Genomic DNA, 18,093 nt, shown 5'->3' with positions numbered 1-18,093 from the left:
AGGGACCTCGCTCCGCTGGAGTCTGCAGCTAGCCTGAAACTCCAGCGCTGAGAAACGTGACCAGCCCCCCTCAGCTCACTCCCCAGGTAGGGATGAGAGGGGTAGCGGATGGGGGGGTCACGACACAGTGTCACGCCCAGCACAGTTGGGGCAGAGATGCTGCTGGGGAGTCGCGGTGCGGGTCCCCGCCCCACATGGGGGACACGGGGCAGTTTGCTGTGCAGGGTGGGGGGTCCCTTCTCACTCCCTGGCCCCACGGCCCGGCTCCGAGGCGCAGCCGCTGGGCTCCCCGGCCGGCGGGGCCGCAGGGCGGCGCTGTGCGGACTACGGACAGTCCCTGTTGTGGCGGCGGTGGCGGCGGGCCTGCGCTCGGTTACTATCCCGGCCCCGGGGGCGGCGGAGCAGGTACCGACTCCTCTTCACGCCCCCCGGTTCGCGCCCCCCAGCCCCTCGCTGCGGCCGCTCAGGGCGGGCGCGGCCTGGCTTCTCCCGGGGGCTACGCTGAGAGGGCCTGAGCGGAGAGCCCGCCCGCTCCCTTGCTCCTGCGATTCACCGGGCCGGCGCGCCCGTTAGGTGAAATACGGCCCTCGCCACTGCCTGGCCCGAGCGCAGGAGGCGCTTCCCCTCCTCCCGGGGAGCCGGGCCGGCGTCTCCCCTCGGGAGCCCGGCAGCGCCGCCGCCGCGCCCCGCTGGACGTGCCGGGTCAGGCCGGCCGGTCTGGGCCGAGCGTGGCGCTGGCAGGCGGCCCGGCCGCGGGAAGCGAGGGGCGACCCCGAGCTCCGCCCGACTGCCCGGTGGGGGCGGGAGGGGGCGCCCGAGGGCAGGCACCGCTCACCGGCGGCTCCCGCCGCTCCCTGGGGCTGCTTTTAACCCAGCCGCGTTGGGGGCGTGAAGGCAGCCGGGGACTCACGGATCTGTGTGCGATGCTGGGTGGTGGTCGGCCGGTCACATGTGGCGTTGCACCGTGTAAGGGAAAACTACACTCCCTGGGGGTAGCCCGGCAGCACAGACGCTGACCGGGTAAAAAGCACTTGGGACCCTCCGCAACTCACTCCATGAATAAAATACCCTCGCAAAGGCTGGGCGCGCCGTGGCCTTTTTAAAACATTCCCCTCTTGGAGGCAGCTGCCTCGCCAGCCAGGGAGACTGGCAGCCTGGGAATCCCGAGGAACAGATGCCAATCTTGCTTTGGTAATGGCTGCCGTAATTAAAAGGATTCTAATATGTCTTTTACCTCCTCAAGTGATCGTGCAAGGCCTAATCCGTTCATACTTGTGACTGACTGGAAGATCCTCAGAAGGGTTGAGTGTGAAGTATTAATATACAAAATATATACTTTTAAAAACAAATATTGAAGTTTCTCTTCCGATGTTTATGCCAAAATGTAAATCATACTGGGCCCTCATCTGCAGTCAGCTCAATGCCAGTAGACGCTTGCATCCACAGGGAACCCCACCAAAGTCTCACGTTCTCAGTAGGAGAGGTGAAACCACGTTTTGACAACACCGACCTCTATTCAGCAACACAAATTAAAAACAGGTTTTTGAAGAGGCAAAAGGCACCACATCCCATTAGTAGTCCTTTGAACTATGCAGTTTTTCACCAATGTCCAATTTTTAAATGTTTCGAAAAATACCTAAGATTTTTATTCCATAGTCTTCCACCACTACTTTCACATGGTAGAGTGGCCAGGCAAAATGCTATGTACGCATTTGCATAGGGAGAGTAGTTGTGTGTGTGTTTGGTATTTTTTGTTTTTTTTTCTGAGTTAGTGAGATACACAGGTTTTTTTTCTTTAACATTGGCATAAGGGCAGATGATTTGCTTTTGGGCACTAGTAAATTTTCAGGATAATTTTCAAGATAGATGTACGGTATTTTTTGGCTTTGTTTTATTGTGTTACATCAAGATGCCCAAGTTGAACAGAAATATTTACTTAAATGTGTTGTATGAAATATGCTTTCTTTGTATTAGAATTAACTATATTTATTTCTGCACATTTATTACAGGATTTAATAGAACATAACTATCTTAATATTGAAATTTGCAAATGCAATGGAAGACGGCAAGACTGAAGAGGTGCTAGATATTCTTCGACTTAATGTGGGAGGTTGTGTGTACACAGCCAGACGCAAATCTTTATGCCGCTTTAAGGATTCAATGCTAGCATCCATGTTCAGTGGACGTTTTCCTCTAAAAATAGATGAGTCTGGTAAATAAATCTAAGTTGTACATATCTAACATCTGCTCAGGTGGGCTTTAGAATCAGTTTAAATTGTCAGTTTAAATACTTTATGTTATGCAGTATTCAAGTTACAGAGGTACTGTATTAGTTACTGTAACTAATAGGCAGAAACTGCCATAATATATTCTTTCAATCTTAAGACACACCTATGAAAGCTCTGGTTACACATAGGAAAATAAATAAAAGTAATACATAGAAAGGGACAAGAATATTTCTCAGGTAATCTGAGTCAAGTCTCCAGAATCAGAGACACTGTAAGAGGATGGAGTAGTGATAAATTATAAAGCTGATATTTGGATACAATCCTACGGCCTGAATTGCAAAGGTGGTGAACACCTCCAGATTCTTTTAATTTAGTGGTTTCAGAGTAGCAGCCATGTTAGTCTGTATTCACAAAAAGAAAAGGAGTACTTGTGGCACCTTAGAGACTAGCCAATTTATTTGAGCATAAGCTTTCATGAGCTACAGCTCACTTCATCCGATGAGGTGAGCTGTAGCTCACGAAAGCTTATGCTCAAATAAATTGGTTAGTCTCTAAGGTGCCACAAGTACTCCTTTTCTTTTTATTAATTTAGTGGGATTTGTGGGTGGTAGGTACTTCTGAAAAAATCAAGCCACTAGCCTTCAGTTAGGGACACCACAAAATTAGAGAACACTTTTTTTCTTTAAAAATTGCGTTTAGTTTTTAGGGATAAAATCTTTTATGATTGATTGAAGTTTTACTAGCCGCCTCCTTGTTTTTCAAAATAAAAATGCAGTGTAGTCATTCAAGCTTAGGTTGAAGTCTAGGCTCTGGGACTTTTTCACCTCATTGCAGGATCTCAGAGCTCAGGCTCCACCCTGAGCCCCATATCTACACTGCAATTTTATAGCCCTGCAGCTCAAGCTCCACGATTCAGACAATCGACCTGGGCCCGCCTCAAGTGTTTTGTTGCAGTGCAGACATATCTCTGGACTTTATAGGAAAGTGAAGTTGAGAATTAAAGAGTTCACGATAACATTATATTCAAAAGTTGATGTAAATAAAGTGTTATCACTAATTTTAATAAGGCAATGGAAAACTTTAAAGTTAAATGCTAACGAATGATTTTCTGATATGGTTAATGAGCCTTCATACCATAAACATTGTTCGAAGGGATTGATTAAGGGTGCAAAATAACTTCCAGAATGCGTCATTGCCGGTAGAGAAGACTGCATTTTTTAACTAGCAGTGAAGTTAGATATGAAAGATTGATTTAAACTATTTGCAGTGGATTAAATTCTGCATTAAGACATAGCTATGCAGCCTCACTGCAAAGAGTGGGATTGCACTGCTGTAATTGGGGGCAGAATTAGACTCATTACTGTGTGTTCACTTTTATGAAGGGACATAGTCAACTTAAAAAATCACTTCTGTTTGAAATGTTTTATCTGTTTTTACATGTAAGATTACTGTAGCTGAAAGACAGAGAAAAACAGCACTTTGTATATAATCAGTTTAATTGTTGGCCTTGTACAGTCAGTTTCTCCTTTTGCTTGTGTGGATCTTAGAAAAAACAAATAAGAAGAATATTGTAAAAGCCAAAAAGGGAAACTTAGGGACAAGTGCAGTACTGCAGACAAAATGACCAAACTCTTTTTGAAGCAGACTGGATTTCAACTTGACATTGACTCCCTAAGATCAAGATTGGATGCATCTAGAGTTAGTGTGATTTTCTCATTTAAATAGAGTACATTTTTCGTGAGGTTATATTTGGTACAATCAGTTGAGGCTCTTTTCCTTTAAAGTGATCTGCACTGACTGACTCCAGATTTCTCATTAGGACTCCAGCTATCATAGGACTCCACCCCAGGATTGTAGGATTGGGAGTTTAATTTGTTCATCTTCAAATTAAGAAATATAGTAGAGAAGCAAAGAAGCAGTTTTAAAAGAAGTGATGACATATTGCTGGGAAAAGGATACCACTCCCAAGCAAGATACCTGTTTTAAATAACTATTAAGGAAGTCTCATATATACACCACTTGATAATTTGGTAAATATAAAAAAAATTCTGTCTTAAATTACAAACAGTATTTTAAAATATTTTATTTTATTTTCAGGGGCTTGCCTTATTGATCGAGATGGAAACCTCTTTGAGTATCTTTTAGATTATCTTCATGGAGAAGTTCGGATTCCTAAAGATGAACAAACACGAATTGCATTGCAGGAAGAGGCAGATTACTTTGGCATCCCTTATCCTTACAGTCTGTCTGACCACTTAGCCAATGAAATTGAGACATATTCTTTAAGGTCAAATATAGAACTTAAAAAGGTCTTGGCATTTTCTTATGTTTCTAAAAGTATTCCATAATTCATATTGTTCAGTTGGTACCAAATAATATTTGAATAACCTGTATATGTCATCAATCAACTCAGAGTTTTAGAGGAAGAAATCACTTGGTACTTATTAGAGTTGCTATTAGAGTCATGGTAATGAAGGATACACCAGCATTTCTCTTCATTCTGCACCCTCTATTTTTATGGGTTTGTATTTTTGTAAGTTAATTGTCAACATTTTCTGTAAAGCAGTACTCTAAATTTGACCTTCAGTTTCAAATGCAGGTCTTCTCTGAAAAGTGACTTTGTAAAATTGGCATTGTGAAGTTCCATGTTTGTGTTTCAGTGACTTCAGATTTAATTTGATCACTTTACAAGATGTTTCTTGTGTCAGTCTTGAAAACTTTTCCTGAGATCTGAAAGACAAACTGTGTATTTTAATTTTCTTCTATCATCCCACATAACCATTGCAGTACCACTCTGCTAAATTCTGTTTAGATAATGCAGTTCAGGGATGCATAAACAGGGACATCTCAGGAGTAAAGAGGTTATTTTAACTCTGTATTTGGCACTGGTATGTGCTGCTGTAACACTGTCCAGTTCTGTTGCCCACAGTTCAAGAAGGATGTTGATAAATTGGAGAGGGTTCAGAGAAAAGCCACAAGAATAATCAAAGGATTAGAAATATGTTTAATAACGATAGACTCATGGAGCTCAATCTATTCAGCTTAACAAGAGATGGTTAAGGGATGACTTGATTACAATCTATAAGTACCTATATGGGTAATAAATATTTAATAATGGGCTCTTCAATCTAGCAGAGGAAGATATAACATGATCCACTGGCTAAAAGGTGAACCTAGACAAATTCAGCCTGGAAAGAAGACATATATTTTTAATGGTGAGAGCAATAAGGCATTGGAACAGTTTACCAAGGGTCATGGTGGATTCTCCGTCACGGACAATTTTTAAATCAGGATTGGATGTTTTTCTAAAAGATGTTCTAGGAAATATTTTGGGGGAAGTTCTATGGCCTGTGTTATACATAAAGTCAGACTAGATGATCACAGAGGTCCCTTCTGGCCTTAGAATCTATGGAAACTGAGGGCAGTTAGAATTTTGTTTATTCCACTGAGGCACAGAAGGAACACAGTGCAGCACTCACTGTTCACGAAAGCTTATGCTCAAATAAATTTGTTAGTCTCTGAGGTGCCACAAGTACTCCTTTTCTTTTTGCGGATAGAGACTAACACGGCTGCTACTCTGAAATCTGTCACTGTTTTAGGGTTTGTCTAGAGGATATTTTTTACAATGCTTGATTGCTAATTAGCTCAAGTTACCTATCACATTTAAATGTGAGAATCTCTAGCCACCATGAACAGAAGCTCCCGATCTGTTTTCTCTAGACCATTATTTTATATACTTTTATCATATCTCCTTTTATTCAGCTCCTATCTAAAATAAACAATTACAGTCTTTTCAATTTTGCTTCCATGCCTCTAATCTTCTTGTTGCTGTTCTCTGAATTTCCTCCAATTTCCAATATTCTCTGAGGTAGGAAGACTAGTACTGCATACACTCTTCTAGATGAAGCTGCACCATTGATTTACTTAGTAGAGTTCATTATTAAAGCCAAATAAACTTAAATGTGACAAAATGTAGTCATTTAAAAAAAATTCTTAGTATAACAACATGAAGTCCTACATTTTATATTTTTTTCCCCAGGCTTTGATAGACTTCTGTGATTCTTATGGTTTAGCCTGCACCAAGCCTACCGTTTGGGTTCTGCACTACCTCAACACATCTGGAGCAAGCTGTGAGAGTAGGATTATAGGTGTGTTTGCCACAAAAGCTGATGGGACTGACGTACTTGACAAGGAACTGGGAGGAAGAATAAATAATAAAAATATGTACAAAAGGTAAGATGATTGTTGGACATCAGAGAGCATACTGAAATGAGACTGTCAGTTCCTCAGGGCTGGATCCTAATTTCTTTTCTGTTTGGAAAGCATCTAGTTAATACATTGTTGTTGCTACTGGAAATTAGTAAAGTAAAGATCTAAAATTAAGCAGGGAGTACAATAATTAGAGAGAGCCCACAAAAGGTGGCCAGTTTACAGTTACTGTAAATCCTCAATTTGTTTTAAGAACTGTTTTAAAAACATCTTTCCCTTTTAAAATTACGTTTTCATTTAGGCAGATACTTGCATTAAACAGTGAAGAAAAATTGTATATATTAATACTTAGATCAGAAAACAAATGCAACGTTTGTTAGTTATTAATGGAGTCACATTTTAAAAGCTTATCTGACAAGACAGGAGGAAGAGATAGACAACAGGGGAATGAAGAAATGAAGGCAAAAGGAAACTGCCTAATTTATGCCCAGACTTATCAAAGGACATAGAATCCATTGTGGAATCTCCATCACTGGAGGTTTTTAAGAGCAGGTTAGACAATCACCTATCAAGATCGCACTCAAGGCAGAACTAAGTATTAGACCAAGGGACTGGAGTAGAAGACCTCTTGAAGTTCCTTCCAGTTCTACAATTCTATAATCATGTGCTTCAATACCACAACCGTAGTGCATTTTAAGAAGAAGAATAATGCTAGTTACTAATACATCTACATTTTTTTTGGGTGGCTGGAAGCACTCTGCTTTTAACCTTGTACCTCAGGGTACATCAAGGGGCGTGTGTTTTGTAACACTACACATCTTTTGATTTTTTGCTTAAAATAAAAGTTTTAGGTTTGTCATATATAAGTAAAGCATAAATTTAAATATACTGTAGAAAAAGTTGAAGGTAAAATTTAATACAGATCATTTAATTCTTGTAAAATACAGGTTTTCCTAAACTTTTTGTTAGAATAAGTTTAACTTTTCCTAAGTACTTGGGGGCATGTATGGATTTAACTGTCTGTTCCCCAGCATGTTGTCACTCTAAATAGTAATTACTCATGTCATTGAGAGTTGCAGGATCAGGCCTAAGTCATGAATTCTGTAACTTTTCTTTTGTGAAACAGCCACAGGATGAGATGAAGGCAAACAAACCAACAAAGTAGTAAATGTGGGAACAAAACCTGATCATATTGTAAAAAAATACTGGGAAAAAAGAAGCTGGGGAAAGTAGTCCTAACAGTCAGTCAGTTACCTTCAGAAAACGTTGGAGTCAGAAGTCATTAGGCATGTCTATACAATAAATACCAGTTGCTGACAATTCATGTCAGCAGCAGGGGCAGTTAAGCTGGAGTTGGACACTTTTCAGCTACAGGTATAAGCACGGACAAATTTTGTTCAGCTCAGGTTTCTGAAACTGATAAACCATTTGTCCACGTCAGCCATTGCATGAAAACCATGTTCAGCATCAGTTCAGCAGCATGCATTGCTGATGCCCATTTTTAGCAGTGGGTATTTTTTGCAGAAGACAGGTGGATCAGAGGGGTACTGAGTTTCATAGAAATGAAAAGGATGTTAAAGTATAACATTTTCATATCCGCTTTGCAAAAAGCCTGCTAAGAAATCCTTGATTCTTTCTGGGTAAAGGAAGGGAGTGAAATATTGTTTTGAGGGTTTTGTACAACATATGTCATCTATAAAGTATTAACTAGATTAACTACCTAATTTTTACTTTTAAAATATTTCTAGAGAGGCTGGAAGTAATGTTCAGTACATCTGGAGTTATTATTCAGTGAGTGAACTGAAAAAGATGATGGATGCTTTTGATGTCTGGGAAGGGAAAGGTACAGTATTAATTCTTTTCTTCCATTTTAGTAGTTATATCTCTGTGGGAATGTTGAATGGAGATGAATTTCGAGGAGTACTGAGCTTCACATCCTACGAGCTACTATCTCAAAGGTGCGATAGACTGGCCAACATAAGGCACTATGGTGGAATGCCTAAAAGACACACAGTATTGAAGCACAGATACCTGTCAGTCATAATTCTAAAGCAGAGGTCTTGAATATAATAATAATTCTTAGCATTTACATATATACACATGCATTGAGTATGCTCCCTCAGATGTTGTTAAGTATCTTGTCTTAGGAACTTCAGGTTTCAGCTATTGGAGAATGCCCCAGCTGATAGAATGTTGGACTCTTGAAGAACGCCCTTTGAGAGGAAGTCTCCATCATATGCCTCCAGTTCGTAAAAGGTATATTCACTGATTCAAACTCTGATTACTTGAGATGCACCGTAGAATGCATTACTGCTTTTATAAGAGAAAACAACTTCAGGCTTGTCATCACTACGGGGAGATCAACGCTGCTGCAATCGATGCAGCAGGGGTCAATTTAGTGACTCTAGTGTAGACCCACTAAATCAATGGCAGAGCGCTCTCTGGTTGACCCCAGTACTCCAGCTTTCCGAGAAGAGTAAGGTAAGTTGACCAGAGAGTTTCTCCCGTCGAGGCAGCGCAGTGAAGACCCCGGGGTAAGTCAGCCTAATCTACGTTGCTGGAGTAGCATATTCACGTAGCTGGAGTAGCGGAACTTTTGTCGACTTACCCCGGTAGTGAAGACAAGCCCTCAGTCTCTTTCTTAAAAATTTTAGATCCCGTTTAAGTAAGCTTTTGAAATAATTATGAACTTCAAGTTTCTGTCTTTCATTCTTCACTGTCTCTTCATTACACCTTCTTCATTTCTATAAAATCTGGTTTTTATCAGGGGGAAGAGAACTGCAAATCTGACCTCAATAGAAGAAATTTAACTTAATTTTGGCCTGTGGGAAGATCTTTCTTATTCTACAGTCCTTCTCCTGCCCCACAAACACACACTTTAAAATGGACCAGTGTACCCCAGTTTTGCCAGTTTACTTTAGACCACCAAACCTATAAACGACACAGCATTTGTGAGTACTTTTAACAAAACAAAATTAGGTTTACTGAATAAAGACTTAACTAGAAATGAGAGAGAGTGGTAGAAACAAGTGGTTACAACATTAAAAAACATAAAACGCAAACTTGGGTGTACACTTATCAATGGTTACCTTTCCTATGTAATAAAGTAGATTTTCTCCCAAAAGTTTGGTCTTTTGCAGAGTTGGCTGATTTCAGACAAACCAGGAAGCAAATATTCATGAAAACACTCCCCCCGCTACCCTCCCCGCACCCTACCCCCACCACAAGGGGTTTCCCTCAGTGAATGGAGGTCCTTCCCCTTACCCTGTTATATTCAAAATAAACTTGTTTTCTATCCATAGATAGGGTAAACCCTGTCTTGTAAAGTTTCTTTTTTTCCCCTTCAAATGGTTTTGACTGTTTTTCATTGCCTCTGCTGGTTTCCCATTCAAAGTCTTAGTATTGCACAAGGTTAAACAATTGAATTTTGCATTGCATTACCGGCCAGACAGGGTGGGGTAACTCCCTCTTGCCCAAATTGCTGAGACATCCCGATGACTAATCTTTACCATTGTCCAAGTCTATAAAGCATACTTTCAGAATCGATACATTGTTCCTTAAATATTACCCATAGGTACATCTCACAATGATTATGAATCTTGAAAAGTTAGACACTTTCTGTAGATACCTTACATGTTACTCTTTATGGATAAACATCAGGCAAGATATTTGGTATAATGAGTTTGTCAGGTCTGAGGTGAGAGTTGTTCATAAAAAACAGAGTATCCTTTCCAAGGGGTCTCTGTGTCACAGTTGAGTTATCTGTTTTCCCATTAGATTGCCAAGGAGCCTCCATTCCCTCCTGTACACTTCCAAATTCTGTTACCTTGTATTTGTATCTTCACTGTCTCCTTCACTTACCTCCATCCCTCTCTCATGATGCAGAAGTAGAGCAGTTTGAAGCTCAGTAGAATGGTATAATTGTAGTCTATTTCAGTGTGCTCTGATGCATCTTCACAGGTGCAGTCAATACACAGAAGCACAAATGTGAGATTCCTGCTCAGTGGGATTTTGGTGCAAGGAAAGCACTTGATTCAGACACCCAGTTGAAACCCTTGATCTAGCCCATTATTCTGATGAAGCACTGTATAATTTATTTTAGTTTACATTAGATAATCCTAGTTATTCCTATGGGAATATTTCCTCTTAATTACTGCTGATAAGCAGTGGGTTGAAGATTTTAGGTCGTTAGTTTTCATTTCCTCCCCCTTCCTCCTTTTGTTCTGGTATGTATTATATGGACATTGAGGATACATTCCCCTCTCGTGTGTCTCTCTTTAAAACTGTACTTTGTCTCTTTACCTTACACTGGGTTTGCAAATCAATCTGAATAGTATCGCCTTTATCCTTCATATTGATTTCTCAGTTTTACAAAATTAGTGAATAACGACCTCTGATACTGTTAATTCTTCCAGTGTGAATCCATGGGGCGCTCCACAATTGCTTTTATTCCAAAGCATTAAGTACTTACAAGATCATCCATTGTTTTGTCATATATCTAAATCTGTTCTTTCACTACTCAGGTAGTTCACAAACTTCACATTCTATTTATAGTACTGGCTTTCTAGTTGAATGTCTCTTGGTGATCACTACAGAAATCTTTCCTGAACTGCAGGTCAATTATATCTACAGCTTTCCTTTGTCAACTGCCCAAAGTTCTCCCTATGGCAAATACTTATAGTTTGTTTCATACTCAGTTTTCTAGGCTTTCTCCTGTTATCAATGAGTAACAATTTCCTTATCTTTTTCACTGTGGCAGTCAGCATTACAGATTAATAGTTTCCTGGCTTTTGCCTTAATACCTTTTAAAAGTATTGACAAAATTATATAGGTTTCACTGCAATCTCTGTGCTCCCCTTTTTAACCCTCCGCCCCGAGTGGTTTATATGTACATTTGCTAATTCTCTCTTTGACCTACTTTTGGCTCGGATTTAATACAGCCCTTGTTTTGTCAACCCTTACATGTTCTAATTTTTTGATCCGCTGTTTCAGTGTGACCTGGATTTCCACCAGTTTTATTTTTATTATATCCCTGATGAATTTAAATCTTCCTGGCATCTGTTCATTTTCCATTGCCACACAGACTGAGAGAAAGTGTTTGTTGAACATTGTAGAAATGCTAGCTACTTCTGCCAAGAACATAAAAGTGCCCTTTTTTTGGTGAGATCCTATTGTCTTTCCTTCACTTTACCCTTCATTTGTTCTCTTGAAAGTCTTTAGTGGAATCTTCTTTTCATTTGGGATCTTTGCTTTTCCTATAGCTGTTTTACATGCTTTAATTTGGTAATCTTGTCAGTGCTCCTGTGTACCTGAGGTCTTGCATTTTTTAATATATTGGGGTCTTCTTACTGGGTATCACAGGAGACCTTTGGCCATACCCTAATTTATCTGAGTATTTTCAGCTTCCCCCACTCTCCTTCACTACTCTCTCATGCATTTTAATGTAACACTTTCTGTATGTCATCTCCTTTTAAAATATTCTTATAGTACTGTCTTAAAAACCTTTCATGCCAGGTTAAAATATGTGTGGGTATGACTGATAGGAAATGATGACTGCTAACAACTTTAAGTAGCATAAATGAGTAATTACAACTGACCTTGGAATAAACAAAATATCAGATTTGTGGATGAATGTTGGAGACAAGCCATTTCATAGTTACAGCTTAATTATGTGTGATGCATAGAATAACGAAAATACCTAGACTGCTCCTTTACGAGACAGTTCTTTGTTTTACAGACGATTAATAGACTTTACTGAAGAGGAGGAAGATGGTCCAAACTTTAAAGCTGGTCCTAAACCAATTAGATTTTCTGGTCCCTCAACAAGTACCCACATCAAAGTCAAGAACTCTGCTTCATTAAAGGTAGCTGCCTGTAACACGTCTTCACATTCTGTAGTAACTCTTAAACGACCCAGCAGTGATAGTTCGGTACAGCGCAAAGTAGTGCCAAAAACTGAATTTGCAGTATGCACATCATTGCCTACAAGTTCTCAGGCATCTTATGGAACTGAAGGTCCTGAAAATGGGGCAGCATATCAAACTACATTCAACATCTCAACGTCTAAGAAACCCATGACCACTCGTGTGGTAAAACTGAAGCGGACTCCATTGTGTATTGTGTCACCATCTCAGTCATCTTCCTCACTGAGTAAAACAGATGAACAGGAAGTTCCTGCTGTTGAAATTCCTACTACTTCTACATCGCTAAGAGAGAAAGAATCCGATATATCAACAGTGAATAGTAAGATCAAGAATAATATGGAGAATGACAAAGTGGATGATAATGTTTAACTCTTTAGCAGAGATTTCCTGGCATAATATGCTAAACAAAAAGTTTCTGACCCTGGTGTCAAGGGACAATCGTACATCGTGGATTATAATTTATTACTAGAGCTGGTAAGAAATTGTGGAGAAAAATAGTAAAATGTACATGGGCAAAAGGTTTTGAAATTTGTAGTAAGTTATGAGTTTTCTCGCTTTACTTTTAATATTTTTTGGGATGGAGGCAGGGTGTGTGGATTTTGAAAAACATTTTTGCAACACATGTTGACCATCTCTCAGATATTTATTTAAATCAAGCTGCCATGATGTTACTGTCTTTTAAAAATAGAATATACACGCATACAAGCAAAAGAAACCTAGCTGATTCCGTTATTGATAAAGGTCAAGTTTTTAAAAATTTGAGACCAAGGTTAGGTTCCTAAATTTATATTTTCAAATTGGAAAAAATAGGTCACGTTAATTAATAATGCGGGAGATCCAGTCTTAGATCCCGACTCAGTCGTCTACTCTCCATGTATGTAAAATACTGGACATTGCAAAGGTATCTGAATTACCAAGAGTAAGGAGCAGGGTTGCTGGCTTCAAAGTGCTTTTTGGGGAGAATATAGGAAGAGCAGTTTAACAGCAATGAAAGGAACCATCCTCCCACCTGCCACAGAGGAGGGACTAGGAAATGTAAGGGGAAATAGAATTGAGACATACATGTATTACATTCCCAAGGGGGAGTGTTCTCCAGCGGAGAATTGAATGGGCGAGCTAGGCTTACATCGTATTCCTTAGAAATTGGAAACAGCCTGGCATTGCACCGTTACGGTCCGTCCTGTCCTACAATTGTAGTAAGGCTCTTATGCCAGACACACAGCTGTGATCGCTTTGTTCTCCCCTCACTCCCTTCATATATGCAGGACTCCAACATACGAACAGGATAAGTTCAGCCTCTTTCAAGCCCAGACAACAAAACAATAGAGTTTGAAAAATGGGTAAACAACAAAAATATGGGCTGAATACTGCTTTCAGTTGCACCAGTGTACATTTGTAGTAACACCAATGAAATCAATGAGTACTGCAGATCTACACTTGTGTAGCAAAGCAGAATTTGTGCCAATGTCTTGAAGAAGTGCCTTGATTCTTCTTGGGTGTTTAGACCAATGTTGCTTTATATGAGATTTATATAGTGCATATCTTTGCTGGTCTTGCTTGACTAAAAAGAGTTTTAACATTGCCAACCCCAAGTGTGGAAAAATCACATGGTGGACTTAAATCATGAGACTTTTCAAGCTTTACTCTGCAACCATGAGGGCTAGAACTTAGCTTTTATTAATTTTTTTTTTAAAAAAGTGAGATTCTCATGTAATAACGTGCCTCCTGTAGCGGAGGTGCTAAGAAAAACACCAAATATCATGAAAGTCGGCAAAACTGCAGTTTTCTGGCCATCAACTTACATTTTGAAGACCAGTTTGCATCTTTAATGGCCAAGATAGAAACTTGGATTTTTTTTTAAATGAAAGGTTGATTATGTAGAAAAGAACAAACATTATGGAAAAATGCTAACATTGTGTAGTCCTTTGTGTCCATTGGCCCTAGAGTCTGAAATGTTTTTAGAAGAGAGTTTGAATGAAAAATCAATTTTTTCATACATATTCAATTTTGTTTACTCATTACTTCATTGTTGTATAATGGCGCTGTTTGTAATGGACTTTTTATCTTTCTAAAATGAGTTTCCTAAGACTTAATATTTCCTTCCTACCTGCTCTTCAATGTGTGATGATTTTAAAAGATTTAAAAACATACACTAAAGATCAGCAATAGTCTGGAATTATTTCACACACACACACTTTTCAGAAAAAATCTTGTGCAATTTTCTGTGATGGCATCAGTTCCCTATTTACTCTAGGTAATCTTCCTTGGTAGTAAAGTAATTTTTTGCAATATTATTATTATTAAATAAGTATTAGTGCCAAATCCATAACATGTCACTCAGAAGCCTGAACAGTCCAGCACAAGACTGAAATAAATGGCAGAAACTCAACCTGAGGGTGCTGGAGGAGAATTAAATAAATAAATAAAAATCACAATAGCCTTTAGAGGCACTGGTCAGGACCTCCATTGTGCTAGACATTGTATGTACTTGTAGTAAAGACAGGCCCTGCATCAGAGTTTACAATTTAATTTTTTGACATGATTCAACTGGTAGATGAAACAGTCGAGCAGACTGCGGGTGGTGGGGAAGTAAAACACGATTTCTTTTTAAAGGGATTGATCAAATTCCCTGTTGACATAACTGGAAGTTGGATCAAGCCCGTCATTAATGGAGTGGGCACAAACATGCTTTCCTTTAGTTGGAGACATAAATATCTATTTTGATCCATTTTTTAAATCTGTAAAGCTAGATATTGCACTCTTTCGCATAACCAGTGTGTGTATAATTTTGTGCTTGGATAGAATTGTTAACTTTCAAATGTCCTATGTATTAAATAGCTCCAACCTATAACTATCAAAAGAGATTTTTAGTGAGGAGCAGCAATGGCACTGAGCTCCTGCCTATGAGCATGCAGGTAACCTGAAACCAAAAGAAACTTCCCAGGTCAGTGAGTAGTTTCATGGCATGGGTCACACACTAGGTGTTTTGGAGAAGAGGGAACATTGGGTGGAATCTTTGCAAGTTAAAGGTTTTTGTGCAGATTTTTTACATTCCCCTGGTCCCCCCCCCCTCCAAAAATGCAGCATGGGGCCTAATCTCTTGAAAATTTGTTACATTAAATCACAATTGTCTGTTTCAGCAAAGGAAGTCCTGTATGGCATTCTACATCTGCATTCAAACTCTTACGCAGATACAGGTAACATGAAAGATTTGAGGAAGTTGTATTAAACATGAGACTTGGTTCTTCATTTGGGATTTTACGTGTTTTATCAAATTGTGCTTAATAACCAGGGTACTTTGAAAAATGTACCAAGTTAAATCTATAAAAGAAACTGAATTCAGAGATGCTTCTCCAGGCATCTTAAGAAGTGGTTTTTTACCCACGAAAGCTTATCCCCAAATAAATCTGTTTAGTCTTTAAGGTGCCACCGGAATCCTTGTTATTTTTGTGGCTACAGACTAACATGGCTACCCCTGATACTTGAATTCAGAAAGTAAGTTCAGTCTAGCAATCCATTGTGCTGACTACTAGCGTCCAATGGCCATGATCTCATGTATGAAATGTATTGCCTATTTAGTTTGATGGATTAAACACTGCTGTTCATTTTCTTGTTAACATTGTCACTCTTTCAGCCCTCTGTATAAGCAGAATTTTGTGTTTTCAAACAACTCAGTGTTTGGCAGTGCAAGTGTTAAGTATGCAGAAGAGTACCATTCCATGTTCATGCCTCGAAAATCATTCACATGTGACTGAGCATGGGGCTGTGAGACAGACGCCTGTTATCACCAACAGTACGTGTGAGTCATACAGCTGTAATTCAATAAACTGCTTTAGAATATGGAGAATTCATTTGTACTTAATTGAAACAAATCAATGTTATTTCATATGATAGGCACATGTTCATTTTGAATGTCTAGGAAGAGAGTATTGATAGTGCTAAAAAGTTATTCAGCTAAGAGCCACAGAAATATTACAGAGTTAGTAACTGGTATTGGGTTCATCTAACTGTTAAAATAGCTTAGAAAGTTCTTCCACAACATGCAGTGCAAATAGTCATTTTTATAAACAAATATGATGTTACTTGAAGGGAAACTGCTTGTTTTCTGAACCCAGCATTATGATAGTTCAGTCTTGTTTTTTATGTCATCTCTTCTGCTCTGCTAATGACATCAGCTATGCCTGGCCATTTGTCTGCTTCTCCCACAAATATATACGTACTTTCTTCCACCCTCTCCCTTATTCATGAAAGGCCAATCCTAAACTGATCTGTAAGGCCAATACTCTGTTCCATTTCAAATCCTTCCTTAATACCCACGATTGCTGTAACCCCCTGCAAGAAAACAGACAAATACTAATGGATAAATTGAGCAGCCAGATGGCATAGCTGATTGGGCTATACACTGCTAGGTTTTAGTTCCTTCTCTGCACTGAGAAGTCTTCCTCCTGGGAGAGACTGGGATGCAGAGATTGCATACAATAGGTATTTAATGTCTTGTCTCTTGTCTTTGTAATCACTGCAGTGGTCTCACTTTCCAACATTTTGCCAGAAAGAGAGGAAACTAGCTTTAAATGATTTCTGTTTAAGCACCTAACTGATTAGTGAGATGTGGCTGCACTTCAGCCATGGCTGGGAAGAGCGGGAATGTTGTTTCCCAGTGAAAGGAAAATTTCACAGTTTTTTTTTTTTCCCCTTTTCTCTTCAATTTATGACGTATCTTAGATCGACTTAGAATCACTTACTTCGCGGCGCGGGATCGATGGCCGCTGCTCCCCCGTCGACTCCGCTTCCTCCTCTTGCCGTGGTGGAGTTCCGGGGTCGACGGAAGAGCGATTGGGGATCGATTTATCGCGTCTACACTAGATGTGATAAATTGATCCCCGATAGCTCGACCACTACCTGCCGATCCGGCGGGTAGTGTAGACATGGCCTTTGAAGTCAGTAGAGCTACCTGTGGCTCAGGGTGCTATTCAGTGTGACTCAGGGTATTGGAATCTAGTCCACAACAGAAAGTAAGGGCCTGATCCAGAATCCACTGAAGTTAGTGAAAGACTCCAGTTGACACCCGTGAGGTCAGGTCCCAAACGTCTAAGATAAATTTCAACAAGGAAGGAATAAAGCCCTAAAAATCAACTGATAAAAGAGAACTGATCTTGGTGGGATTTTTACTTGAACAAGAACTGCAAGATTGGGCCTAAAGTGCATGTTGAGGGTGGTTGTTGCTGCAAAGGTGAGTATAAACAAATGAGAAGCTCATGTGATTTGGTACTGCAAAGCAGCAAACATTAGAGATTTTAGGGAGTGGCTTTTAATTTTTTTGGAAGAAACAAGCTTTTTGAAATTCAGAATCAGAACATTAAAACTATCTAGGATTTTTTTTAAATAGAAAATTCAGATGGATGTGATAGCCACTCAAATATCCCTCTCCGCTTTCTGCTGCACGTTGCCAGAACAGAGCTGTAAGAGTCATAGCTCTCCTGTGGGAACAGTTTGGATTCAACTGCAACTTTTCATACGCAAAAAAATAATTCTGATTATTCATAGAAAAGTGACGGATAAAGGTGGCGATTTGGACTGTGCACCTGGATAACCGTGACTATATACATTCCAAACTTAAGAAACGAGCATTTTTCCAGACTGAGTAGTTTACCAATGAAAAATACTATGTTATGTATTAAATACAATTTATACTTGATCTTACAGATCTTTCACTATGGAATAACAGACAGAAA

At 39.6% G+C, this 18,093-nt stretch overlaps 1 protein-coding gene across 10 annotated transcripts; it reads left to right on the top strand.

The window, feature by feature from the left end:
• Nucleotides 1-16,208, top strand: KCTD18 (potassium channel tetramerization domain containing 18). 10 transcript variants are annotated; one of them, XR_006284842.1, is made up of 9 exons: nucleotides 414-1,191; nucleotides 2,010-2,212; nucleotides 4,326-4,537; nucleotides 6,268-6,461; nucleotides 8,186-8,280; nucleotides 8,585-8,693; nucleotides 12,175-12,835; nucleotides 15,502-15,558; nucleotides 15,996-16,208. XR_006284842.1 is itself a non-coding variant. In XM_043525193.1 (8 exons), exons 3-8 carry the CDS (start codon nucleotides 2,056-2,058, stop codon nucleotides 12,728-12,730), a joined length of 1,314 nt encoding a protein of 437 aa, XP_043381128.1. In that variant the 5' UTR covers nucleotides 333-405; nucleotides 1,244-1,301; nucleotides 2,010-2,055; the 3' UTR covers nucleotides 12,731-16,208. The 10 variants fall into 10 exon arrangements, 6 of the variants coding, with proteins under 6 accessions (XP_007071926.3, XP_037768205.1, XP_043381127.1 ...); XM_043525193.1 differs by lacking the exon at nucleotides 414-1,191 and adding exons at nucleotides 333-405; nucleotides 1,244-1,301 and having other exon boundaries at nucleotides 8,594-8,693; nucleotides 12,175-16,208; XM_037912280.2 differs by lacking the exon at nucleotides 414-1,191 and adding exons at nucleotides 335-405; nucleotides 1,244-1,301 and having other exon boundaries at nucleotides 12,175-16,208.
• Nucleotides 16,209-18,093: the final 1,885 nt, after the last annotated feature.

Source organism: Chelonia mydas, chromosome 11 (genome assembly GCF_015237465.2).
Source record: "Chelonia mydas isolate rCheMyd1 chromosome 11, rCheMyd1.pri.v2, whole genome shotgun sequence".
Lineage (NCBI taxonomy): Eukaryota > Metazoa > Chordata > Testudines > Cheloniidae > Chelonia > Chelonia mydas.
This window is presented reverse-complemented; position numbering and strand designations above follow the sequence as displayed.